This window comes from Falco peregrinus, chromosome 3, assembly GCF_023634155.1.
Source record: "Falco peregrinus isolate bFalPer1 chromosome 3, bFalPer1.pri, whole genome shotgun sequence".
Lineage (NCBI taxonomy): Eukaryota > Metazoa > Chordata > Aves > Falconiformes > Falconidae > Falco > Falco peregrinus.
In genome coordinates, this window is record NC_073723.1 from 52124596 (window position 1) to 52151950 (window position 27355).

General features: G+C 40.3%; 1 protein-coding gene across 8 annotated transcripts in view; it reads right to left on the minus strand.

Moving 5' to 3' along the window:
- DTNA (dystrobrevin alpha) overlaps nucleotides 1-27355 on the minus strand; it is a 234481-nt gene that overhangs the window by 40103 nt on the left and 167023 nt on the right. For 6 of the 8 annotated variants that reach the window (XR_008746477.1, XM_055799736.1, XM_055799734.1 and 3 more), the window contains exons 5-10: nucleotides 23707-23792; nucleotides 21995-22149; nucleotides 17472-17577; nucleotides 14832-14998; nucleotides 12217-12341; nucleotides 6832-6912 (exon numbers count right to left, since the gene is read on the minus strand). Coding sequence is in view for 7 of the 8 variants with exons in the window: in XM_055799736.1 (XP_055655711.1) it covers nucleotides 6832-6912; nucleotides 12217-12341; nucleotides 14832-14998; nucleotides 17472-17577; nucleotides 21995-22149; nucleotides 23707-23792 (720 nt within the window). In the remaining variant the exon portion in view is untranslated. Of the gene's footprint in view, nucleotides 1-4840; nucleotides 4931-6831; nucleotides 6913-12216; nucleotides 12342-14831; nucleotides 14999-17471; nucleotides 17578-21994; nucleotides 22150-23706; nucleotides 23793-27355 lie in introns of all 8 variants that reach the window. The other 2 variants (XM_055799735.1, XM_027792457.2) reach the window with 1 other exon arrangement.

Sequence of the window (27355 nt, forward strand, 5' to 3'; positions counted from 1 at the left end):
ATACTGTAAATGCCTGATCAAAAGACAGGTGTGTGAGCATGCATGCACCTCTGCCTCCAGCTGCATGCGTGTGGGAGTGTGTGTGTGTATAGGCAGATGATGTTGCACAAATATGATGCATGATAAATCTGTGCAGATGTGGCTTTGACTGACTAGAAATCAAAATCTTTAATGTTAGGACAAAGAAGGAATTCAGTAAGATGAGGTGTGTGCCATTCCCCTCCTTTTAGAAGGTCAAGATTGGCAGCAGGGTTCTGATAAGGATGATACTGAAGGGTGTCCTAACAACCAAAGCCCTGCTGATATATAATAAATCTGGAAGATAGCTAAAGGAAATGCTGTACTGCACAGCAGGAAAAAATGCTTGCTTCACATTTCTATGTCGATCAACATGCTACTTATGTCTGTTGTGCTTCCACCGAAGTGATACCCATGCAGGTTAACATGCTCCATGCCAGCTAGAAGGGTATGTTTTCCACCCACATTTTCCTCCCAGTTACAGAAGGAAAATGCATTCAAGGGGTACAGGGTGTGGCATTTCCGCCAAAATATACAGTTGTCGGTTCTTAAAGTAAAGATAAGTATGTTGCTGCAGTGGGCGACCAATGATCCCAGGGCAGATTTTGCGCTTTACTTTCTAACAGTGCGTGCGATGCCCCCTCTATCAACCCTAAGTTCTCCTCTCCTATGCTCCAGAAGAAACACAGTTAGGGTGGAGTGACCAGCAAGCAAACAACTCATTGAGCAATGGATGTCACATCTATCAATGTTCTTTTCCTTCTTGGTGGATTATGCAAACTTCTATCTCCCAACTTCTTTTTATGAGTTATGTTTTCTAAGCTTTTCTGATGTTTGGGTGTCTCTTCTGGACTCTGTCACGCTAGTCAGTGTATTTGTCCTCATGCTGCTGCCCTACACTGGGTGCAATCCTCTAGGAAGATTTCTCCTCCTCCAGGGAAAGAGCTTTAATATCTTTCCACATGATGTCCCAGGGTCAGATGCAATCTAACGATCGTATTGCTGACTTCAATTAGTTTGTGGTTCGCTGCAACTGCTAGGTCCTCTGTTAAAATATTTCTGTCCATGCAATTATGCTTAATCTTTGATTATTTGCTTCCTTGCTGCAGCACTTTTCACTTATCATTACTGAGTTCCCTCTAACTGATTTCAGATCATTTGGGCATCAATTACTACCATTGCAACTGATCTATTTTTTAATTTAGAAACTGCTCTCCAAGCACTCCTTCCCATAACTATTTAAACCTTTGTACCGTCTACAAGTTGCATACACTCGCTCTATTGCTCCCACTAGGTCATTACAAGAAATAGTGCACAGTGTCTGACTTATAGCCTTCAAGAATTCCAGCTGTTCTCCTCCTAGAATGACGGCAAACTTTTGAAAATTTAACTACTGATTTTCAGTGTTGCTTTTATAATGATTTCCCCATGCCCATATTTCCTTTGAGTACCTCTGTATCATCCAGGACTTTGTCAAAAGTCCTTTTAAGGTCAACCTGTATCGTATCTGCTGCTGCTTTTTTACCCACTGGACCAGTTATCCTGTCAATGAAATAAATTAGTTTGGTTTGATATAATTTGTTCTTGACAAACCCGTGCTGGTTATTTCTCATTGGTTTATTATACTCCAGGTGCTTACTAATTCTTTCACCATTTCTTTGGATACCAAGGTTAGGCTGTCTCTTGTATAATCCCTTTGGGCTTTGTCCCTGTTTCTGCCTTCAACATTCCTTCATTTGGAAGAGCTGACATTTGTCCTTCTTATTCTTCCACATCCTCCTACACCCTCCACATATTCCCCAAAATACAGCTAATACTTCAGAGATCATTTTGGCCACAGTGAGTTACTCTGGGTCTTACCAACTGGAGCATAAATTTTAAATATATTTTCCTGTTAAAATGGAACATTTTGCAAGATGCCAAAGAATGCTTACCCATGCAAATTAACAGACAAAACCTCCAGCTCCAAATAGATGTCTACAAACATGCAGACCTAGCAATACTGTTCTAAATGTTATACCCTCTTTAGTGACTACACTGAACAATCACACATACAAACATTTCTTTTAGCAGGTAGAACATTGCTGATGAAATAAGCAGGATTCTCATATTATTCTGAAAATAACATACAAAGGCAACTTGCAGTTCAAGTCTACCACACTCCTTAGAGATAGAAAAATTGACATCAGCAACCAGTATGTTTTGTTCCAAAACTATTGTCCAGAAATCTGGCCTAACCTCTTGCAGTGCCTAGGTAGAATATCCCATTTTTTTTTAGCTTTTATGTGGAGTTCAAAAAAGGCACCAGCTACTCTGATTCAGTGTTAAGTAAGACTCAGTTTCTCCTTGGCTGTGGGCATTTCATACCATAGTGCATTTTTTTTTATCTACCACAGAATTGCAAAGTAATTTCAAGCTCAGCAAAATGTGCTGCATCACTCCGTTTATTCCAGTTTATTACTCCTTTAGAAGAACTAAATGCATTAGTGGCACTGAGAAAAATGCAAGAAAAAATGTCCTGTTTCATCTTACCCCATGCTAGCCCTATAATTTGATAGCTTAAAGAAGACATTTATTAAGAAAGAGATTGTATCCATTACTATGGTAGCTATGTACTTGAAGGCAGCACTGAGCCTGCAGCTGGGAAACAAGAGAACCCAAATAAGGAAGAAAACATTAGTTCAGGGTACAGACTTATTCCTCTTGACTACACAGAAGTTTCTATAATGCTCAATTTACCTGTTTTGACATCACATAACCAATTCATGGGGTTTGCAAGGGCATTACCTACTCTGCAGCAATATTCCCTTGTTCTGCTGCCCTCTAGGTAATTGGAGATCACAAAAATAAATGTGAGGTTAAAACCTAAGTATTAGTGACAGTGAAAAAATTACAGAACTTTTGGTTTTAATCACAAAGCAGCTGTTATTGCAACAAATGACTGTGATTTGGTATTTGGGAGAAGATCAGAGATTTTTTTGTTTCTTCTTTTCTAATGTGCTTTAAAGTTGCTCTTTAACTGTATGGAGCATATTGTTGATATCAATTTTCACACTATATATTTAGAAGAAAGGTGCTTATAATTGTTATGCCAACCTCCTTGTTAAAGCTCTCTTATGGACTTGGTTGCTCAAACTAAGCAAAGTAAGCAGAGAAATTTTAAGTGGACTTTGATTCTGAAGTGGCTTGAAAAAACTAGAGAAGCACCTCAGGGAAAGCCTGAATCCAACAGCCTTTGAGCTTTGGAATAATTGTGTACCCACCCAAAACTGGTGCTTCAGATGCAATTAAGCTGCAAATAACATATAATGTTCAATCCCCTTTCAGCTGTTCCCTACAATTTGTCATTGTGTTTACTAGTTATCAAAGATATTTCCTCTAATAAAATTCTTCTTCTTCCCAGTTAATTTCCTTTTTTCACTCATGAATCCAGAAATTATGATATTGTGCTGAATTTATGAGATTATATCCATTTCCAGCAGCAAAATGAGTCGGTGTGCTGAATTCAGCATTTGCTGCTACAAGGAGAAACTGGCTGCAAATGCTTATGTCCTTATATGAACACAAGTAGCTGAAATAAATACCATTGGAATGCTACAAATGGCAGCCTGTGCCAATTCTCCTTTGAATAAACATTGTAATTACATAAAAACTTTCTGTAAAGCTATCTGAAACCTCTGGACTAGATTGCAGCACAAATTATAGTAACCATAAGTTATCTGCGGTGAAAACACAACCAGCAGAGCTTTTAGCATTGATTACATTCAGCTAGATATTTTACCCTGAGTTTGTACAATTTGTATTATAATATGAATCACAGAGCATTTAATATAAAATCAGCACAACTGCAAACAGAGCTGTCAAAGTCTGTTTCTCTGATGTACGAGAGGATGAGCTTCCACTACTGAGGCCTGACTTTCCCAGGGCAATAATAATAGTAAAACCTAAAAGAATGAATGAAGATACTGTTATTAGCCTAATACAGATTGAAGAACTTGGCATTTAACAGAAAAGTACCTTGGTCTCAGTACTTGCTTACTGAATTATAGCTAATGTTCGTGGATTAATCAAAAAAAAGAAAGAAGGAAAGGTCATTGCACTCCACAGTAAAAAAACTGGGGAACCGTTCTTACTCAATTGCATATTTCTTTTATGCAGAATGAAACAGGCTTTTCCTTTAGTGACCGAAAGATGAGAGGAAATGCTGGGAAAAGGGTGCAGCAACCAGAGGCATCCATCCAAATCCAAGGCTCACTATGTAAATGGGAAGTCTTCATTAGCTTCAGCAGAATTTAGATCTGCCTTTTCTGTGGCCATTTTGCAAAGCAAAGAAAAAGGGTCTGGGGAAGGTTACTGGCAAGCAGAGCCAACTGCAGAACAGTAACCACCAGCAGCAAAAGCTGTGGAAGAGGAAGAGGAGGCTGGCTGTGAGCGTGGGAGATGTTTCCAGGCTCTCACGCAAGCCTCTTTTGTTCCTCAGTCAAGAATGCAACAGGCAAGTCATACGTTGATGATGAAACCATAAAGGTGTTGCTTTTTTGGTTTTCCAAAATGATATTTCCAACTTCCACTAGATACATTAACATTAATCCTACAGGAAAGGGTAAAATGAAAGATTTGTGCTCTGCATAAGCAAGACAGGTTGGCAAAGCCCACAGCCAGCAGGAAGTCTATTCAAAAGACTAATTAGAGCCACAGAAACCCTCTAGCCCACCAGAGCCTTCCTTGAAGAGTATCTTTAGTAGTTTAGCAGAACCGCTAATGATTTAGTGCATGAGCTACAGAACTATGGCATTTATTGGGTTAGTGCTCTCATACTGACCGTGAATTGTTGTGAAGCTGATTTACATACAGCTTTATAAGAGAATGCTCATCAGCCACAGGACTGGCTGCATTTATACCCCCAAGTAACCTGAATGATTCAAACAAAACCTTGTTAATACTTCAAAAAGTATACAGACAGCAGTGTGTTCAGAGTGGGTTTGTTACAATAAACATAATTTGTAACCATTTAAAAAGGATACTGACTTGACAGTTTATAGTGTGCTTTTTCATTCAAATAAAAAGATGCAAATTTGATTTATAAGAGATGAAATTCAAAATAATGAGAATAAGCTGTCAAACACTTAAAATCCTGCTAAATCAATGAAACAAAAGTTACAAAACTTTCCATATACAAGCAATGTTACTGCTTCACATATCAGGGTACTGTTTACTCTAAAAAAGCCAGAACTGACTGCTGCATCATGGAAATGCTCTGCTGTATAAGGATGTCACACTATCCACTTATAAGGAAGCCTGGATACCTATGGGTGGGTGGGTGTTTATTGTCTCCTGCCCTCACGGGATTCTCCATCAAGGAGAAAAGATATTTTAATGCTCAGGAATTGTGTACATTTAATCCTGACAGTTAAAGACACTCATTTGAATTGTTAAAGAACACAAAAGTAAAACAATTGGGATTTTTTCATATGTAAAGATAAACAAGCAGCACAGTAGATAGTGCTGTGGTTATTACTGCATGTCCCTGGCCTAAACGGCAAAGCATACCTTTGTTGAATGAGCACAGGGGCTTCTTGGGGATAAATAGAAGCAATAGCTACACTCTTAAAGAGCGTTGCTCTTAATGACCTATCCCAGAGAGGCCACACATAGATTATCCTGCCTTGCACATAAGATCCCATATATTCCAAGCACAGAAACGAATTTGCATTTGCTGTCTCACTGTCTGTATAGGCAGCAGATCTAGTCTTGGGGGCTGCTTTGGGACTGGCCTTCAAAAAGCATCTCAGTCACACCCAGCAGCTACTTGCACTAAGATAACACTGAGAATGTACATTTTATAGCTCCTGGTAACAAAGTTCATAACTCAAAGTAGTAGTAGACCATCTTTACTGTGACCTTGCAACGCAGTACACTCAGGTTTGGTTTTGGTGTTAAAATATGTAGCCATGCACACCCAGAGATTATTTTTGGTTATTTGGGAACGTGGAAGCACTGACACATACAGCAGGAACCAAGCAATAAAATGCACCTAAGGAAGACATAGTGCTCACCGTCCCCAGTGAAGCTGGAAGTTCTTTTTCTGCTACTTTCTTATCTATGTGCATTGGTAGGTTTACACAGATGGGTGAGACAGCTAGCAAACGCTACACACGTTTGGCAAAGTGTACATCGTACATTGTACAATGTACAAAATGGCCAAAATGTACATCATCAGCTGCAAGCACCTCCTCTTTGGGATTAATGTTTCTGACCATTCTTTTTCTCATGTGCTTACTGAAGGGTCACCATAGTCCAAGACTACTCCTGCTCTCTTGTAGCCTTTAATGACAATCTGAATGGTTTAAAAGGAGTAAGGATATCTTGCTATATATTGCAATATGAACACATTTCTCTGTTCATACCTTGCAGTACAATGCAGGCACTCCCAGTATACCAGTAGGCAACGGCATGTCCCAGTTCCTGTTCCCACAATGCTGCTACAAAATGGCTTCTCACCAACAGCTCACTTTCGGCCCCGATGGGAGGGTGCCTCGGTTGCATGTGAGCACATTTTAGTGGGACGTAATGGTTCAAATGAGAGCTGATTTTCTGTGCTCTGCTGCGAGGAGCTTGCAGTGCCCTAACCCCAATTCTCCATCCAGGTATCTGGGCATTAGTCCAAAATAATGAAGGCATTTCTCTCCTCATGTCTGTTAATCTTATATTGTGGGTGGTTTGGGTTTTTTTTGTTTCCTGGGGAGGAATTGAAAATTGAAACCTCCACCAGTATCATATAATGGTTTAATATAAATAAGGATAAGAACTCACCTTCTGTTTGCAAAAGGACTTCCTGAGGGAACAGAGTGGGAGAAGAGTGTGTCGTTCATGCTGGTTACAGGTCGAGGGGGCCTAGAAGGCAAAGTATCCAGTTGCATTAATTTTGCACAAAACCTCACTTCATCAGCAACAGTATTTACAGATAATTAAATGGGCTTCTTGTTTAAAGTAACATTACTACTGGCATCTTCTGCTTTAAGTAGCAATAGTCCCAAATTAAAGATGCTGTGTTTTTAAGCAGAAGCTGATAAAGCAAGCTGTTACTTGGGTCTGGAAGGAAATAATGCTTTTGTGTGTTCTAAGGTGAGATTTAAGCAACTTGCTTGATTTCTTTTTCCCCTGCTTCAGTGAAATAACCACTATGCCATTTTTCCTTTCTACAGCCTGTAGTCCAGGGTGCAGTCACTGCTTTCAACCAGCTAGGCTGAGCACCGACAGCAGGTTCTGTGGCAGCACGGAGGTCTGCAAGAGGTAACTGCCAATGAATTACACATCTTTTCATGAGGTTATCCCTGGCACAAAGCTTCACGCTACATAGTGACCACAGTGTACCTACAGCTGTCAGTGTCCCATAAAATATATGCAGAACTAAACTGGTTTAATTGCAAAGCTTTCAGCTGGTATATCAACCCCCCAAATCAAAATTTAAAATAAGTATCCAGTTTAAGAGTACCCATTAATAATGATGGTTTTATTATTACATTCTTTATTTCCTGCTCTTACTGAAGATGAAATGAGAAGGAATATTTCCGCCGCTTTCTTTTATTGTCTGCTCTTAAAAAATATTTTGTGCATAATTTTTCCTTCTGTATCCATTAAGAACAAATTTCCACTTCTTAATGGACTTCTTATGCAACACTGGGCAAAAGATATAGACATTCTGGAAAAACTAAAAAATAGGTTATTAAAATCACAGGGTATTCAATCAGACATGAGCAGAACCTGAAGCCATATATAAATTCAGGCTTCAAATTGCCTGGATTTCAAGTGGGTTAATATCCTCTTTAAGCTCTGTGAAAGATCTGTCTTGCTTCTGAATTCTGCAGATGAGCAAATCAAAATATAGTAGCCATCTGCAAAACAGTCACTGGGCTCTAATTGAGCCAGACAACCAGTCATCCAAACCGTTTGTAAGAAAAGAAGAAAGCCAGTTCTGCACAGAAGTGAACTATTTCTATACGTTTTCTTCCTTATTTTGTAACTGTTAGAAAACAAGCATAAATGTGGTCTCTGACAAGTCCGAATGGATTTCTCAGCATGTCAATACTACACCGACTTTAAGAAGTTTAAAACTGGGAATAGAAAGATGTAGGATTTGGCATGTTATTTATTTATATGAAAATACAGTTTTAGCCTAACCCTGCCTCTTCAGACCCATGTAAAAAACTCCAGTGCTGGTCAGTCATGAATTTGAGAAGCAAAACTTTGTGCTCTGTGTACTTATGGAGAAGTGTTTAATATCATTTTTCATGGACTCCTTCATCAGAGCTAGGAAGAGCTTGGATGCGGCCATAATCAGAGCCAATGTGCTGGGAAGGTCACTGTGGTATCAGTCTTGAAATACAGAGGTTTGAAAATAAACTTCAAGACAATTCTTAGAAACTAATTTTATTTAATGGGTAATCAACCAGTATTTTGCGGCCTGGGAATTGTAAACCAGTAACTGGTGTAGGGGAAATAGTTCACACCAACTACGTGCAACTGCTGCATTTTCCCTTTTCTCAATACAATCACTGGCCAGTGAACACAATTCAAAAACTAATTGGGCACAGGCTGAGGTTTCTGATAGATGCGTCCAGCCCTGGGCTGTGGAGTTCTAAACAGCAGGGGAGAAGGGAGGAGAGGCTGGTTCTCAACACTGTCCCAGAGAAGGAGGTGGGGGAGTGCTCCCTTTGCAGAGCTTGGGCTCTGCTTTGCCTTGCACCCAGTCCACCTGTGCTGAGTAAGAAGTGGGTATGTGGCACCCATGGACTTCAGCAGATCACCACACACACGCTTCAGGTTAATGTCTTCTCTAAGCTTTTTCTCAAAATAGAGATGGAAAAGAAAGTTTCTAACCCTCAAAAGAGATCATCCCTTTCACTGTCTCTGTATTTAAAGACAATTATTTACTTGGCTCTGGACTCTGATAAATTAAGGATTGGTAATAATGAGATTATAGGATTTTTTTGCAAGCTTCTTCCTTTAATAAGTGTACTAAAGAAGAAAAATACTCACCAAGTATCTCTTTTGCAGCCAAAATGAAACGGAAAAGATATCATTAATTAAATTGTCAGTTTAATATGTTTGTGGTCTAAGTAGTGCATTGGACATACTCCATTCTTATGACCCTGATTCTGCAAAAAGCATGAGAGTCTCTATGCATAAAAGGTCACTGATCTGTTTACATATGCAGTCTCTCTTGTGTACCAATGTCTATAAACTCCAAGGCTTTGCTCAAGTTTTGTGATTAGCATTCGTTTGTCAATTGTTATAGATATAGGATATAATATAGAAAACTATACTAATCTGAGCTTTCCCAAGGCAAGTTACTTAAAGGCTGATGCCCACTGTCGCATTCCTCAGGTTCAGCATGAATAGATGTTCAAACATACATATACAGTTGTGTGACGTGGTAAGACAAGAACAGCAGACTTTATGGTAAAGCAAAGCAAAACGCAGCTATTGACTATGAATGTATATTTTTTTGAGGTTATTTCTAAGCTTCTGGAAGTGAGCAATTAAGCTTTTTGATAAAAGTGAGCTGATGACGATCAGCTTTCTTCAAGGAGGCAGAAAACACTTAATACTATTGAAATATGCCATGTAATAAATGCATGTTATAGCATAACTCATACTCACAGTAATAAACCACGTTAAATAAGAGGAATTTTCCAAAGTGCTCTATGCTGGTCTAACCTCCTCACACTGATGTCAAAAATAACGCCCCCACAGGCTTAGGTGGACACCAAGTCAGGCCAGTGCAGAATGCATTTGAAAGATACCTCCATGATGCACTGGCCATGCCACTTGTCATCTCTGCAGTCCGGGTTTTCTTTTTTGTTGCCAATTTTATGCATAAAAAGGAAAAATGACCCCTCCATCAGTGGGGGTAGTTCCTCATCAGGTTAATGACACCTCGATAACCATTTTCCTAGATAAGCCTTAGATGTGTTTCTTTTTCAATTGACAATTTTGTGTGGCACCATTAAAAGAAAAGAAACATGCAGTCTTTCTGTCTGTTACCACTCAAAGGTGGAAGAATGATTAAAAGGAAAGGCTGTATAGTAATGCAGAGTTCTTGCCCTCATTTAAGCTAGAAGCTAAGAAAAGGATACTGTTTTGTTGCCAAAATTCTTCCATTTAATGCACATATAAAACTCTTTTTGCCTGGATGCCTGCCCAGAGCTGTTTCTCTCAACTTCCATTATGTTTAAAAATAAAAATCACATCAGTGAGAAGATATTCTCAATGATGTACTGTAGCATATCTCTCCCCTCAGTTAATTTATGTGATTTATGCCGTAGATCATGCTACCTCCACACTTACAGGTTTTTCACTCATGTATCATTATAGCCAATATATATTGTTAAGTTATATTGCCTTCAATCTATGAATAAAGAGAAACTCTATAATAAATCAAAATAGATGGTGGTTTGTTCTCACATGTAATCACTCTAAATTATGTCTGTATAGTTAGGAAGAAGGGAAGGTGTTAATTTCACAGCAAAGATTTAAAACAGATCCTGCTTAACTATGGTACCTTCCCCTTGCCTTGCCTAAATGCATTTAATCCATTCACAGTAGCCTGGTTTTCATTATCCATTATCTTCTGACATAACCCCCGGCATTTGAAGGCCTCCAGCCAACAGGGAACATAGGCTTCTCTTTCAGTGTCATGCTCCCTGCCTCTTTCCATTTCTCTTAAGGATGGCCAAATTCTGCCTTGTGGAATTACCACTGACTTGCCAGCAGGGCCAGGCTTTTATACCACGCAGAGCAGCAGGGCAGCTCAGCAGATCCAACTCCACATGATTTCTTCCAAAGAACAACATCCTCGCATTACACCCCCATGAAGAGGTGCAGGGGTTTTAACTGACAGTTGAGTGTAACAGGGATTTGGCACTACGTTTTTGTCAGAGGCACCTTGTGTCTGAAGACCAGAGCACTCTTTTACGCCTTGAGAAAGTTCTGCTGTAACCACATGAGGAGGACGATGAGGATAATTTACCCTTAAAATGTCAGGTAGGTTAGATGAATTTTCCAGGTGTCACACAGCCCACGATGGTCAGTGTGCACTTGCCCTTAAGGATGCTACGTGCAAACATTTGGTACTGACAAAAGTAAGTATGTATAATAATTACAGAAAAGAACAGTTCCAGCAGCCAGTAACACAGATATGCAGCAGGCAAATGCAATTTTAATGACTGCTGCCTTAAGTGCTTCAGTCAGGGCCCCTGGGAAGATCATTAAGAAAGATATTTTCTTAAGAAATGTATCAGAATAAGACAAGTACTTTAAAGACAGGGTTTTTGGAATAATTTTTCCAAGTTAATTTCTTTTTAACTTTCCTCCAACCAATGCCTTGATTTTCACTGAATTCTATGGAAAACCTAACTTTATTTTTCTTTTCAGGACTCAGGAAGCAAAGGTAAACCACATTGATACATGAGAATATCTGAGCAACTCCCACTATGGACGGTGGACATGCTTCAGAAAAAAAAATAATCCAGTGATAATTTCCCCACCCTGCACAAATACGTTTTCTCTCTGCTTTGAGCTTCTTGACTCCTGCAGAGAAAAAGTAATGACACAAACTACTATACCAAAAAATAATTTTGCTTTCCCAAAATATCAGAACGTAAAAATAATAGCCTGTCTTCCAGTGACTTGGCAATTAAAAACACACTTCTTATGCAGACTCATATAACTCTTTAGGGCCGGGTGAAGCCACGGTTGCACTAAAGTCAGTGAGAACTGACACTGATTTCAACAAAATCGGTCAGACTTCACTTGTCATGCCTTGTGTCAAGGCATACCTGTGATACACTGAAGCTGAGAGTCTCTAGATGACAAAACTAATGTTCTCAGCATGAATACATCCCAAAGTGCTGAAACTATGAAATTGCATGGATAGCTTTTGAGGATAATGGGGACATCACAAAATTGCATCCCAGTATTTGGCTATATGTACATATCCCGCTGCCTCTTCAAGTGAAGTCACGCCAAAAGAACATTTTTATACTAAATACCCCTATCAGCAAATTTGCACTTGAGATGCATTTAGTTTGATATGCCACAGCTGCCTCCCGTTTTGTTCAGAGCTACAGCATCTACACTTGGTGCAAGCAACTCCTACAACAAAGCTTACTTTCTCTACAGCACACAGATACTTACACAATATGAGCCAGGTTTAGAGGTTTTTCAGGCTGGTCAGGGAACATTGGGTGTAAAGGTTCACGGCTGGAAGCACAGCTTAAAGACTTGCTAAGTGCATTAGTTAGCTTCTTAGCAGGTGATTTCTGGGAGGAACAAGGAAGGTAGAGGTAATCTGGACAAGTAAGGTACATACTGTTTCTGCTATAGGAAGCACAAAACAGGAAGCTCTACAGCTTATATACCTATTGACTGACAGCCCCCTTACCCCACTCCCACCCTGAGAATCTGGTAAGGCGAAGTCTGCTTTACTGCTCGGTTTGGAGGAAAGATTACCCTTACCTTCAGGGGCCTTCAGAGTAGGCTCAGCGGGTATATCTATATGGGCAGATGCAGTTGCAATAGCTTCTTTGCAATGCCGCGCTCAGGCAGTATTGAATGAAGGACAGCACAAAGGTAGTGTCTTCTGGACTGGAGCTGGCTTGTAACTCGCCATCTTGGGCGTGCAACCGGAGCAAATCTGTGTATGCCTGCCCATATAGATACATGTATGGGACACCTTTTCCCTCCTAGTTGTGGGACAGGCACAAGGCTGCTGTATTCTTTCTCCTTGCTAGTATTTCCCTCCTCAGCTCCAGCACCCTGTACTGTTTAGGTACTGTCATAAAGCTCCTCTTCCACCTCCTGTGGCTGCTGCAGCCCCTGCCACACCAGGGAATGGGAAATTTGAGATGTGCGTGGTGAGAACTGCCCCACCATGCCACGGTGACCGCATGCCAGAAGAGGCTGACCTACTGTCATGAAAAGATGGAAAGGCTCCGCACGGAAAGCATGCTTGTCACCCTGAAATCCCATCAGTGACTCTAAAAAATAAACCCACCAGTATTTTCTGCTTTCTAGTTTTGTTCAGACGCTCGCTGCAGTTGAACACGTTTCTAAGGAAGGAAGGGCTTGGAGTTCAAAGGTGTCTTTTAGGCTGTGTGAGAGATTCTCAGGGAATCCAACTCACCTCTCTGTGATTCAGCTTTTCTGCCAGTGAAACAGGGGTAGGGATCCTTACACTGTCCCCTCCCCCCACATCACAGCTCTGCATGCTGAAATTTAAAAAGCCTTTTGAAAATTAACAGCAGTGGCATTGTATTTGTGCACACACATGCTGCGTTGACTTAAGACTGTAATCAAGATAATAATGAAGTATTTTTATTGCAGAAATCCAACATAAGTATGTGAAGTTCAGGCTTTCTCTCTTTCATTATAAATGCAATTTCACTCTGAATTGAGAGCGGCTGACATCCGCTGCACCCATGAACTCCTCCAATCTGCATACGGAGCTCGATATGGATGCATTATTGAGAATGCTAACCAGGTTTGAATAAATGCTAATGAACGCTACAAAAAGGCTATTTCAAACTTGAAGCAAAACATTTGTTTCTGACAAGGAAACATTTGAAACCACTAGACACCTAGTCATGTTTTTGTCTTCTCCTGAACAGAAATATTAAGTTTTCCAATTACTTCCTACCTATAATTACAGTACCCTGGCTACAGCAGATATTATTTTATAGCACAAGTTGCTGTTAGCAATGGAGTCAGAGCTACATACCTGGCACTCTCCTATTCAGAGACTAAAATCTAAGCCATTCCTATCTATACAACAAGCAGCAATTAGGACCCACAAAAACAATTACAGATCCAGATCTGCCGGGATGTAGCACAGGCCCCTGTGACTGGCATACAGAGCAAACCATGTCAAATTTAACCCTTGCCTGCTCCATCAACAGAAAAACAGACATTTAAAAAGTGTTAAGCTTCATAACTTTGTTAAAAAATACGCACAAAGTGCTTCACAAACATGAGCATTTACTATATGCATAAATTTCTTTTTCTTGTAACAATATATTTTTGTAATATTTAAGATTAGTTAGGATTTTTCTACTGGTCTCTGGATTTGAACCCTGAAGGACTGGGGTGCTCTGTGACCAACAGAATCTGTTGGGGCTTTGCTCCTGTCCATGGAGAGCTTAGCCCCCAGGTCTGATGCCCTTCAGAGAAGGTTAATGTAGCTGTTGATACTTCTCTTTCAGCTTAGAAAAAGCACTGAATTATTTTAAGAACAAAAAGGCTGAAATGTGTTTTTCTCTATCGTAAACACTACTGTGGATCTAAGCCTGTGACCATGCTTATATCTACAGTGCCAGGACCATCCCAAATGCTACGCATATGCTGCAGCCACTCAACTGAAAATATTGATGAATGAGCCTCAAGTATTCGTCATTTCATTTACACATAGCCAAACAGAACAAGCCAATGATGATTTTACCGTAAGTCCTGTGGGAACAGGAGAAGCTGCCGTGAGCCTGGTGCTCTGCTGCCAGCCCCTCCTGCGCTGCCCTCGCTGCAGCACGCACCGTCACAGGCACCCCAGATCCTCACCCAGAAAAGACCATTCCCACCTCTGTGCTCTCCCGATGGCTCCCAAGACCAGAGCCTCCCTGACAGGGTTGCCAATCCGAACCAGCGGCACAGCTCCCAGCCTCCCTGTGCCAGATGGCTGCCCCGAGCTGTGGCCGGGGGCTTCTCCACCAGCTGGAGGGCAAAGCAGTCTGCAGCGAGGCGAGGCGTGAGCTTTCCCTTACCCATGACGTGTACTCTTTCATTTGGTGCTGGTTGCTGTGGGAACCGCTGGCATGGCCCCTCCAGAAGCAGTCCTGACAGAGCTGGTAATTGTGACACTGCTGGCAGCGGTAGCGAAACCCCATCATGCTCTCGCTGTGGCAGTAGGAACACTCGACGGGGTGGAAGACTGCAGGAGAAAGACACACTGAGCCATAAACCAAAGCAAAGAAACCCCCAGCAAAAGAACATGGACAAAGCCCTGAACTGAAGGGCAAGTCCCTTCTTTGTTTCTAGCCATCTGCAGCTTTGACCTGTGACAACTCAAGTAGCCATGCAGCAACCCATGCTAAGCCATGGGCAACGCCTCCAACTTGGGCACCAAACCCTTCACCACCTCTGAGCTGATGCCTGCACCTCCTCCTTGCAGCAGCAAAAAACGTGCTCAGTGTCTAACACAATACATGATAAGAGTAAATTCATACATGGGAAAAATCCACTGCACCCTTCAGCTGCGTTACTGGTTACTGGGGGAAGCTGAATGTTTTGCTGTGCTGTGAGGAGCTAAAGTGATGTGTCTTGGAGGAAATGTCACATTCAGCTGTCTCATTACTGGAAGCACAAAAGTGTACTTAGGCATGTCATTGTCTCTTAATTACTGCTGTCTCATCTGTACCACTGGCATCATTTAGATACCTATAAATGGAGTTGAACACTTAGCTTTGGATGCCCAGATTTGGAAAGCTGGCCATCGAAGGGACCCACGTGGTCCTGTTTTCTGTTCCACTCAGAAGCAGATAGTAACGAGGATGCAAATCACTGAGCACGCTAAGGCACCAATCAAGACATTCTGAAGCCCCTTTCCAGCAATACTGCTATTTCTGTTCCTCTCTCCTCACTACAGCACGTACCCGATTTACCACGGAGTACTGAACATCTCCCTGTTCCCAGGCACCTTCTGCTTTTCTGTCATAAGGTTCAGTCTGGGAAGATTTGGATCAGTGCTGAGTGTATCAGGGTTTTAGTTCCTTGCCAGAATTTTGCAGGAGGAAGGGCTAGCGCTCCAGGCTGGGAAACAGTGAGAAACTGGTGAGGGACAGGGATGGATGACAAGAGCTTGAGGAAGGTGGGGAAGATAGGTTGCTCTGTAGCCAAAAAGGACTTGGGAACACCACCCTACCCACCTTGGTGCCTTTCAGTGGAAAAGGGATTTATTTAGTACAAGAATATGTACCACTTCCTCTTTCTCCTTTTATCACCAAAAAATGTCTGCACACCTCTCCTTCCACACACACACACACACCCCCCCCCCATTTTCTTGTAGGAAATATGGTATAAATACTTTTATTGCCTAACAAAATAAGTGCATATGATCTTTTCTTCCACCTGCCCCGCCCCCTTCTTTTTCCCTGCAGCATCCCAAAGCTTCAGTTACGCTAGAGGTAAACTTTCAAGGGAGCAACAAATTAGGAATATTCAACAAGCCCCCTACACAATAACCTCTGAAGCATACTACTGGGTTGGAAAATTGTTTACAAAAAGTCTATTTATCTGGCTAAATTAATAATTAATTTTTTTGGTATAAACTTTCTCCATTTTTAAATCTTCCTTTTTCTAGATTTAAAGTGTTGGAATAATGACCCTCAACATCATTGCCTCCTGCTGATCATAAGCAAGACATGCCACATTAGGAACAAACAGACAGTAAAAAGGCATTTCTTGTCTCATGTTTTTTTCTGTTGTCAGTGCTGTTTGTTCTGGACAGCAGAAACTGGCTGCATTGGAGCCGGTGAACTCCTCCAGAACTACATGAGGAACTGTACAGAGTTTGTCAGAGGCAATTTGTTGGTACACACAGTGAGATGAGATGCACAAATTTTCTAGCTCTGTTCCTGCACCTTCAGTGTGGCAGCACCTTCTACAAAAACAGTGTATGAAGGGTTTGGCTGGAGGACCACATCTGTGAGTCTGTGATCTCTTCTGCAGGCTGGAAGCTGGAAGGCTGACAAAGATATTGCTGTCCAGGGACAAGCAACATCCACTGTACAATAATCAAATTGAGTTGATCTTCATGGTCCCTTCCTGTCTTAAAATCTGTGATCTACTCATTTGGGGGATAGACTACCCTTGAAGAGAAAGAGGCATCTCACAGTTCAATCCTGATCTTCCACACAAACAAATGATAAGAACAAATCCGGAACTTTCTTTTCAGTGTATACCCTCTGGCAGCGTAGGCTTAGGAAGAGATCCTTCATATGGACCTTTTGGCTGGTATTTTGCACTGCACTGGACATCTTCTGCCAAGAATATTGCATGAACGGAAAATGCCAAGCTGTTTCTTCTCTGCTGCCGTATGTCATAGCTAATAAAAGTTGTGGCATCAATAGTTTACCAAATGTGTGTGAATGGATCAAGTCCTATCGCTCTCTGCTTATCCAGAGCACAGGAGGAGTGGACATTTCCTGAACCTAGCAAAAATTAAGCCACGTTCCTGGCCAAATGACCAACATGATTCTTTAAAGATTTTACCCAGGACCGTAAAAATAGCACAGGGAGTCAATGAACCCAGTACAGTAACTCCTACAAAACCATCTACAGAGGGAGAAAATTATCACACAAAAGTTTACTTTTGTAACTGGATTTTGGCCGAAGCTCTTACTTACCATTTTCAACGTTTGCCAGTCGATGCAGAAGTGGTAACCACACTAGACACTGTGGCGGGGGATCAGACATGAGAGTATCCAAGAAAGTGTTTAATGTGACTTTTTTCTGCTCAAACAAGCAAACAAACAAGCACAAAGAATCAGTAATTAGACACATCAAAATGATTTTATCTTGTCCTTACAGAAACACTGGGAGTAAGTTTCAGACACTGTTTGCTTGTAGCCTGGGTTTGCTAAAAAGAAGTGATACTAGCAAAGCTTTTCTGGACTATTTTTGACAGTGACAATGTATACTACGGATGACTAGCAGTCCTTCTCACAAGGCTGGGTTGGAGACACCTAGCTCCCACTCACTTCAAAACTCTCTTCTAAAGTCATTGCCTGAAGATGATCTGTGAATAAGGTTGGTATTCAGCTCTTCATGTTTTCATGTGTTTTGAGTACTGCATAATGAGCAAAGTGCATGTAGGGTATCACTCTGTATTATCAATTTCCACATGAGAAGTCACTGCAGAGAACGACTGACAGTACTCCAACAAAGAAAATGAAAGAAAATAATGACAAGGGAGTATACTTTCAAAATAAATAGAGGGTAAGGACAGACCATCACAGGCAATTGTGTTACTGTGATTTAAGGACCTATGCCTGTCTGTTGAGTGATGGCAACTAGTTATGGGTGAGCTCTGATTGTGGGGTGTTGTGTTTGCATACACTCAGGGTCTGCAACTGTTCCTAAACCCTCAACACCTGCAAGCACTTAAAGATTTGTGTCCCTTTATTTTCAAAGGGATTTAAATTCTAAAATATCCTTGTTGATTTTAAAAAGACAACTTAGGGCCTTCTGTTTCTTAGGCGTCTGGAAAAAGTCATCACAAATCTTAGTTCACTTGTTTCTTCAGACCTGCAGGTGATATTTCAGTCTGACATATCTCCACCATAAATACCTGCTCTTTCCTGCATAGTATACCAGCTACGTAAGTGTTCACTGAAGTACCTACTGGGTGGTCAAGGACAGAGAGTCCTTAAGAAATCAGCAACTGAACCTTCCTTTAGACTAAAATTAAGATGCAAAAATATTGAGCCCTGTTGAGAACGTGTGCCGATATAATTTACAGACTTACATATTTAAGTAGCATCCCCATATCCAAAGGGATTGCTAAATTTTCATATCTGATTGCATAAGCTACTGCTTTAACTTGCTAAATAACTGTGGTTACCCCATGAGGAAGCAAAACAGCAGCTATGCAGTGACATGTATCATCTCTGCGTGTTGTGGAATGCTTTTAAGAGCTGAGATTTCCAGATGGAGTGTCTGTGCTGCATTTATATACAATTGCCACCAGATGTAAAGAAAATCATTGTTTCTCTTATATACTGAGTGATCAATGGAAAACACCTCACTCTGTAACAGTCTCAGGGCTGAAATATTGCAAGATATTGGGAAATATATAAAGATATTTGTCCCTAGGAGAAGAGAATATACTTCAGACTAGTTGTGAAAATGGTCTTGATTCTTTAATGAACAGAAATAGCCAGAATATGAGCTCTAAATCTCATTAAAATACTATCTTTTCCCACAATACCTGCAGTATGAAAGTCCAATCAAACAGCTGCCACCTGCTTGTTGCACGAATGATCTTCCCACCCACGGAGAATGGATAACCACCTCCCAAATAGGCATCCTATGCTATAAGCACCAGCTCACAGAAAAGGACCTTTCTTTTGGAGATCTGCTGTGTATGTTTGGCATGGCTTTGCTGACCAATGCCACCGGCAGATGTCTGTGCTGTCTGCAGCAGAACTGAGAACAGGAGGAAAAAAGGGAGAATGAAGTCTAGGAAAAGAAGGGTCTTCCAGTGCCCCATACTGCAGAGCTGAGTAGCCTTAAGTCTTCTCTCTGCTCTTGAAGGCAGATAAGTTGGCAGCAAACACACAACTGGTCTAAACAAGCAAATAGATGGGGAGACAAGAACAGCTCTTCCACAATGCAGTAGGCTTTTGAATGCAGGTATAATTTAAAACCTGATTTGCACCAAATAAAGCAACTCAGCTTCACTGACAGCTTTATGGCCAAACTCCTCTGGTGGCCACTGATTTTATGGATTAGAGAGAACAGTGTCCCTTAAAAGGACACCAACAGAGCAACTTACATACATTTTAAAAGGCGTATTTTCCTCTCACTTTTTTTTTTTTTTTTCTTTTTTCCAGCTGCTGGGAAAGTTGAAACCGAAAACTGTTTTCTAAATATATACTACATGCAGATGGAGTCTAGGTTTGTGGAATAACACTTAGCTAAGTGCTAAGAAAATGAAGTTAGTGCCTATCTTTTTAGTTTGGGATAAAAGAAAGAGAACTGAAAAGTGTTTTTTGTAATAATAGCAATAGTATAACTTAACAATAATCCTACCTATGGGGGAAAGCGGTGGCAATAAAACTCCTTTTTGAGCCACAGATTTGTATTCTGCAATATTAAGTCACTTGTTCTGGCATTTCTGTTCCATAATTTTGCTGCTGAGGAAATACTGTTGTTTCTATTTTGAACAGTCATTCAATCTAGCGGTGGTTCACAGACAGAGGAAAATACATGGTTTGATCAAGTAAACCAGTACAACGGGGAACAATAAAACATTTCTACAATAGGAAAAATCCTTTCAGATGCAAGTCGAAATGGATTTGACACCGTGAGCAGAAGATCATTCCCAGAATTTTTTCTTTCTCTGAAATTGAGAAATCTATATATCAGGGGGCTGAAAGGCTTCTGGTAAGTAAAAGTGATCCATACTGAGAACAACAGAGTGTGCCCAACATCCCAAGGTATCGACTTTTGGTAACACTAAGTGCAGCCTAAGAGAGTGAAAGAACAACCTATAGTGTAACTAAGACTGTAAACATTATTTATCATAATATCATAGGGATATGTTGTTTTGAGCCTTATTTCAAAACTCCAGTTCATCCCTAGTGAGGACATAATGAGAATTACATAAAGTAAATTTAAGTGAAATATTAGACCAGATTACAAGAGCACTTGGCTGCCTATGGATGCAAAACAGCAGCTTTGTAAATCTGCTCTGTACCTGCATCACTCAGAGAGCTAACCCTCATTAGCTGTAAGTGGAGATTGTGAACAAAACCATCTCATGCCTGTTTGGAGACACTGCTTCTTCAAGTACCTTAGTACATCTGGTCCACTCATTTGGATGCAATGTCAATGAAAGCGCCATTTCTGATGCCTTCTCAAATAGAAAATGAGGCCTGAATGACATTTTTTCATGAAAGGAAATTGCTTTTTTCATCTTTAATAACAGCATGTCCAAGATGCAAAGCTTGAATGCCCTGTTGCCATGCAAGAGCACTCAGTTTATTACTTCAACACCAAACTACCAAAAGTCACTTCACTGTAAATTCTTATAAGATGAAGTGCTGTCTTAAGCCTTCCTCTGTGAAGCAAGACTAGTTGACACATGCAAACATTGTCATGTAAAATGATTTGGGAGATGATTCAATAGACTAATTTCAACAATGCCTTTCAGTTGACTGGAGTCCCTATTGATCAGTGATGAAACTAAGGGAAAACAAAAAATGAGACTCTGTTTTACACGAAAATGACACTACTCCTGCTCCATTCAATTTATTTGTTCAATGGTATTCAGTTAGCGTATGGAAAGACAAACAGCAGGAAAATACCACTTTATTTGCAACATTTTCCTGGTTTCTGCATCTTCCCCTACTTTATATTTACGGAATTATACAGTGTGATGTGGGGCAAGGGCCAGAAGAATTCTCTTTCTCCATTGGAGAAGTCGACCACCAGCCCCAGTTATGGGATCTTTTGAAGTGCTAGGTGATAGTGGCAGCCAATGTACTGTACTCAGTGCACCTAGAGTCTGGTGAGTTGCGGAAAAATCTCATATTTTCTTTATGATAAATTCATTGCTTTCCTGACCCTAACTCATTGACGTTATCCGTAAGAGACTAGGAATCTCCTAATACCTACTGACTCCCATTTTCAAAAAAGGTTTAAAGCAATTTTCTTCTCACTCGTAAACTTCTTGTTTACACCATCACTTGGAAAACATGTAGCTTGATTTTTTGGTAGGAGTTGAGCTTTGCATGGAGAAGTTAAAGTCTCATATATGCTTATAGCAACAAGAACTAACTGGAGTGAAGAATTGCATGTCTTGGGGTATTAATATCACCTAAATGTAAGTATCTAACTTAGGTGCTTAAATTATGAAGCTAGTCTCCTCAGGTTCCCTAATTTAGGAACATGTAAATTAAGATCCTGCTCTCTATTACTTTTTGACTCTCTTACTCCTCCATGGTTTTACGGAGAACCTATAAAGACTAGCTTCCTATTGAATGCACCTAACCTACATGCCAGAAATTAGCAAAGTGGACCCCTCCTCCACACAGCCATGTGCTTCCTGGGCAAATACGCACATATATTAAGAAAGGAATGAAGTCTTAGCCTGTTCAGAGGGGTTATTGAGATCCTGTGTCTAGGATGCTCACTCTTCATTTACCTGTTGTGAGAAACAGGATTTTGCTGATTGCTCAGTATAACCAAATGAAGGCCCTTCGAAAACGGCTGTGGGCAGCTTGAGAACCTCCCGCAGAAACATGTCATATCTGCCATAAACCATCACTCCACTGGAGTCAGAAATCATTGAGAAAATATCTGAGGGGGGAAAAGACAAGAAAAGCTTCAGTAAAGAGCTACAGATATGGTCTGAATTCAGCATCGTCTGACTTGAACTTGAAGTGCTAAACAACATGTTCTTCTTACGGAAACCTCCACTGTTACTGCATCCTTAATTATAATCTTTCTCAACAGAAAACAAAGTGAATCATTTACATATTTAAAAGTAGCCGAATTTATTACTAAAATATTCCTGCTTTTTTTTCATTGTGTGTGGCCATTTTTTAAAGTGAAGTCTGATGGATGGCATGAGGCAGTAATTTAATCAGATAAGAAGGATCTGATTTGACAAGATGTGCAACATCAGCTTTTTCCCTGCTGCCAGCTTACCATGTCAGATCTGTATCTTGACAATGAGTTCATTAAGTCAGTTATTATTGTTTTGGACACACAAAGCACTGAAGGTCTTTCAAATGCATAACTTTTCACTCTTCTTTTTTCTCTTTTTTGTTCATGTATAAAAATATTGTAGTCTTATTATTGCAGAGCTGCATGTTTCTATGCCTTTACTTTCTCCCTTGTTTAAAATTATCCTAAGCTTAGCAATGGATAATAGACCAAGGAAAATCTCTCATTTTTCAGGCTGTCACGTCAGCTGCTTCATTTCCAGGAACCTGGAAGGGAAATTCTGACAACAGGACCCTGGGACTGCTGACCCAAAAAATCAGCATCGTACTCCAACCTTCCACTGGATGGATCCTGCTGATATTCTTAAAGCATCCTAGGGAACAAACAGTGTTCAATTTATAACAGTGTTCATATATAATTTATAATTTAAATTCAGTTTGCATTTGAGTTTCTACATAGAAATAATATATTAAAAATGGCACCAAATCCAGAAGACTAAATTAGCACCTGGGATTTCTACTTGTCTGCTCTAATCAACAACAATTTTTAAACTCAGTTTTCCTTGGCTGTGGTAGAAGGCTCAGAGGAAACTGAAGGTTGACATTAATCTTTTGGTCGAAAAGTCTGGAAAATAGTGTTTTTAACCTGAACTACCGACATCATAGCACTAAAGAGAATGCCTTTCTTTGCAGCTACAAGTAAACTATGCCTTGGCTATTGGGGAACTGGGAATAAATCCTGTGAAATGAGAATCTATTCTTCAAAGTAGAATGCATTAGTATATACCCTATGGGAAGAAATAAAAATAGTGCATAAATATATTGTACTACTACATGTGAAGAGAGAGATGTCACTAAAATGAAGTTTGAAGAAATTGCTAAATGATGTTTCATGATGTTGAACATTTGAGACACTTAGCTGTACTCTGAATTCAATCATCCCAAAGGAAAAAAAGAATAACCCACCAATCAGAACTTCAATATATGCAATCTGGCTTCAAAAATAACAAAGTCCAGTGTGAGGTTCAGCCAAATGTTTAGCGGGACTTACTTGGAGAGATATATAGTGCAAATCCCAAACCCAGCCATGAAACTATAACTTATCCTAATTCCCTCTTCTTCTATGTGCACTGTTATCCTTCCAAGTACAACAATGATTAACAGGTAAATTAACACCCAAAAGACTTACATCTTAATTTGTCCATGATCTTTCCTCCACAAAGGGTTGCCAAGGCCATTTTTACAGCAAAAACGGAAATTTTACCATGTCCTTCCCTGTTCAAAAGTAGAAAGTAGACATTTTATATCCATTTTATAATATGGACCTCTTTCCATTTAAAATGTATATCATGGACATGACATGCACAGTATATGAGAATTGACATACAAAGAAATAACAAACTTTAAAATCAAAGTTTGTTTTGCTGGAACACACATCAGTACATTGGTCTGTAAAGATCTCAGAACAGATTTATTGTGTATATGAAGCTCAGTATTAAACTGTTTATCTCATTATAGACTAAGGCAATGATTATTACTGCTATTTGTGCTACAGTAGCACTGGAAAACACCTATCACACTCGTGATCTCCCTATACACTAAGTGCACTGTGCATCTTCCGTCCCCAGAAGACCGCGAGTAAGTGCAAAAATCAATGCAGGGAATGCATGTGTAAAAGCAGAAAGGGCTCACATGATTGCATAAGCTGCATATTATACCTGTTAGCAAGTCGTGACAATTGCCTTTTAAATGATTCACCAGAACCCTATGAACCTTTAAGAATGACTCTGCTGAAAAATGGGGAATACACCGGCATCCACAGCAAGCGCAGGACATTTGTTGTGAGATGTGGAAGAGTTCTGTCCCTGGTTTGTTCAAGCGGAGGCCATGTCTGGCGCTCTATTGTCAACTTGAAATGCATAATGTATTAAACCCCAAATGCACACAGGAGTATGCCTTGGGGCAAAAAGACATAGTTTTTTCTGTAAATCCAGTCACTTTCAGGTAAAAACAAAAGACTTTTTTTTTTCTTCCTGAAAGGGTCAGACCGTATACTGCACTTTCAGGACGCTGTGTTCACCTTTAGCCGTTGTCAGCTCTTCCTTCAACTGCCTTGAAGCACACAATGGCTTAACTTTATTGCTCCTCTTGCTGTCCTCATTCTCCTTCTACAGTCATGATGGTTCCCATTGATTACCTGCCATTATATAAACCTTGGTGTCTTTGAGCTGCATGAGTAATACATGACTTCACACACTGCAAGGCACTCTTAGCTCCTAAAAGACCAATCCCTCCACTTTAGGCAAAACCAAGTCCAGCATTGACAGGAATGGCTGAACAAAAATGCTGCAATGTTCAGTCCCTTTCCAAAGACGAGCATGAACATGCTCTTCTAAGTTCATCTGCTTTTTAATGTTTGTTTTTTTGGCATCTGTCGTGGTTTAACCCCAGCTGGCAACTAAGTACCACACCGCTGCTTGCTCACTCTGCCCCCCATCCACACCCAAGTGGGATGGGGAGGAGAACCAGAAAATGGTAAATCCTGTGGGTTGCGATTGAACAGTTTAAGAATTGAAGTAAAACTAATAACAACAACAATAATAATTGTAATGAAGAGGAGAGGGACAGAGAGAAATACAACCCAAGGGAAAAAAACCAAGTGACACACAATATGACTGCTCACCACCTGCTGACCGATGCCCAGACAGTCCCTGAGCAGTGATCAGCAGCTCCTGGCCGACTCCGCCAGTTTATATACTGAGCATGGCGTTATATGGTATGGAATATCCCTTTGGCCAGTTTGGGTCACCTGTCCTGGCTGTGTCCTCTCTCAATTTCCCGTGCCCCTCCAGCCCTCCCGCTGGCAGGGCCCAAGGAACGGTAAAGTCCTTGACTCAGTATAAACATTACCTGGCAACAACTAAAACCATTGTGTGTTATCAGCATTATTCGCACACTAAATCTAACACACGGCACTGCACCAGCTACTAAAAAGAAAATTAACTCTGTCCCAGACAAAATCAGGACAATGTCCAAATGGTGAAATGTGTTTTTTCTTGGAATTCTCAGTCTTACTATAAGTCAGTAAGAGTCCACAGTTGCACCGGAGCAACTTTTATCTGTCATCCAAACACCTTAGCATTACTTAATAGCTTCCCATATGCCTGTTTAATGACATCAGTGGGAACACATTGTCATCATGATTTAAAAAAAGAGACAGTCAGCCAGTATTTGTGAGCTGAGCAAAACGGCACCCATTCCTCCTTCTAAATTCTACTGACAGGGCTAATGATGGTACCAGATAATAAAAAATTTGCATCATTTTTTGAAAGTGGGGTTTCTATGACCTTCAGTCTTTACTCTGTCAGGGAATATTATGTTTATAAGAGATTTCCTGTTAAAATATATGTAATTACGTCTTACATAAGATAGCCCAACTGCAATAGCAATATATAGAAATCTAGCTCTTCATCAATATTTCTGTTTCACTCTGTTGATTATCACTCATAACTCAAATGAAGAAAATTGTGTTTGATCAGAATTAAAAGATAAGCTGATCCTGGAAAGACACAGAGCCTGTGACTGTGTCTCCCTGCTAACCCCAAACCAGACTAATACAGTAATATATACATACACAGTAGACATGAATGGTATATCAGTACGTTAAAGATGTTACATGCTGGCTTTTGTGCATTTTCTTTTTCACTACATTGTGTTCTCTTTGACTGGCTTTATAAGATTAAAACCACAGTATAGGAATTTCCAGTCTTCTGTATTTCTGTCCTTTGTTGATTGGATTCTAATTTGTGTAAACCAGGACCTAGCATTGCTACAAAAATTGGTCACTTTGTGGTCTTTTTGTGGCTGCTACCCTTTAAACCTTTGGGATTCTCCTGCACTGTTTCATCACGAGTTTTTCACCTGCCTTTAAAAGAGCTGTTATACTTAAGAAAAGTAAATGCTAAGTGGAAGCAATGGCATTATGAAGAAGCTATGGAAGAATCAGAGGAAAAACTAAAGCCCATGTGGAAGTGCTTCAGATTTACATTATTCTTCCCAGTAGGTTTAGTTACATTTACTAATAGGATTATATTCTTGAATGGCAGACACATATCAAATCGCCTTCAGCTTTCTACCCCAGAGCTATCAGCTTTTCCCATACTCAGTTATGGAACGGAAAAAAGAAAAGATTTAATTTATCTTTTCAGTCTCTCCATTTGAATTGATTAGTTTTGACACTGTATTTTGTATCGGTCATTTGTATTCATAAAGGCATCACTACAGCCAGTACAAATTCAGTTTGCCCTCCAAATATATATGTCTCTGTGTATTTGTGTGTGTACATATACACACATGCATATATAAATATACATGACTGATGAACTGACAGGATAATGGGGCCCAAGACCTGCCAATATCATTTGGATCCAGAAGTGCCCTAAGCCATGTCTAAGCACTACAGATGCCCTTGACTGGCAGCACTGGGGCATCACAGTGTTTGCCTGGTAAAAGCAAATGCTGAAGCAGTGGCTCACAGCAGCGTGAAGATCTCTATTGTAAAGTCAGTGCTCCCTCAAGCTTTAGGCTGGCTAATGCAAAGAGTGGGAACAGGAGAGGACAGAAAATATTTTGATTTTATATAGCACCTCCCTTACTGAGATTACTCTTCAGATCCCTACAGAAAAGCACTAAAAGCATGATATGAAGGAGGATAAACTTCTTACGTCTGCAGTATTACGTTGTTGTTGATGGTGCCATATACAGAGTAAAATATGCTGAACAACTCAGGGGTTCTCAACAACACTAGGGTGGAAATTCATCACGTATTGTACTTTTGG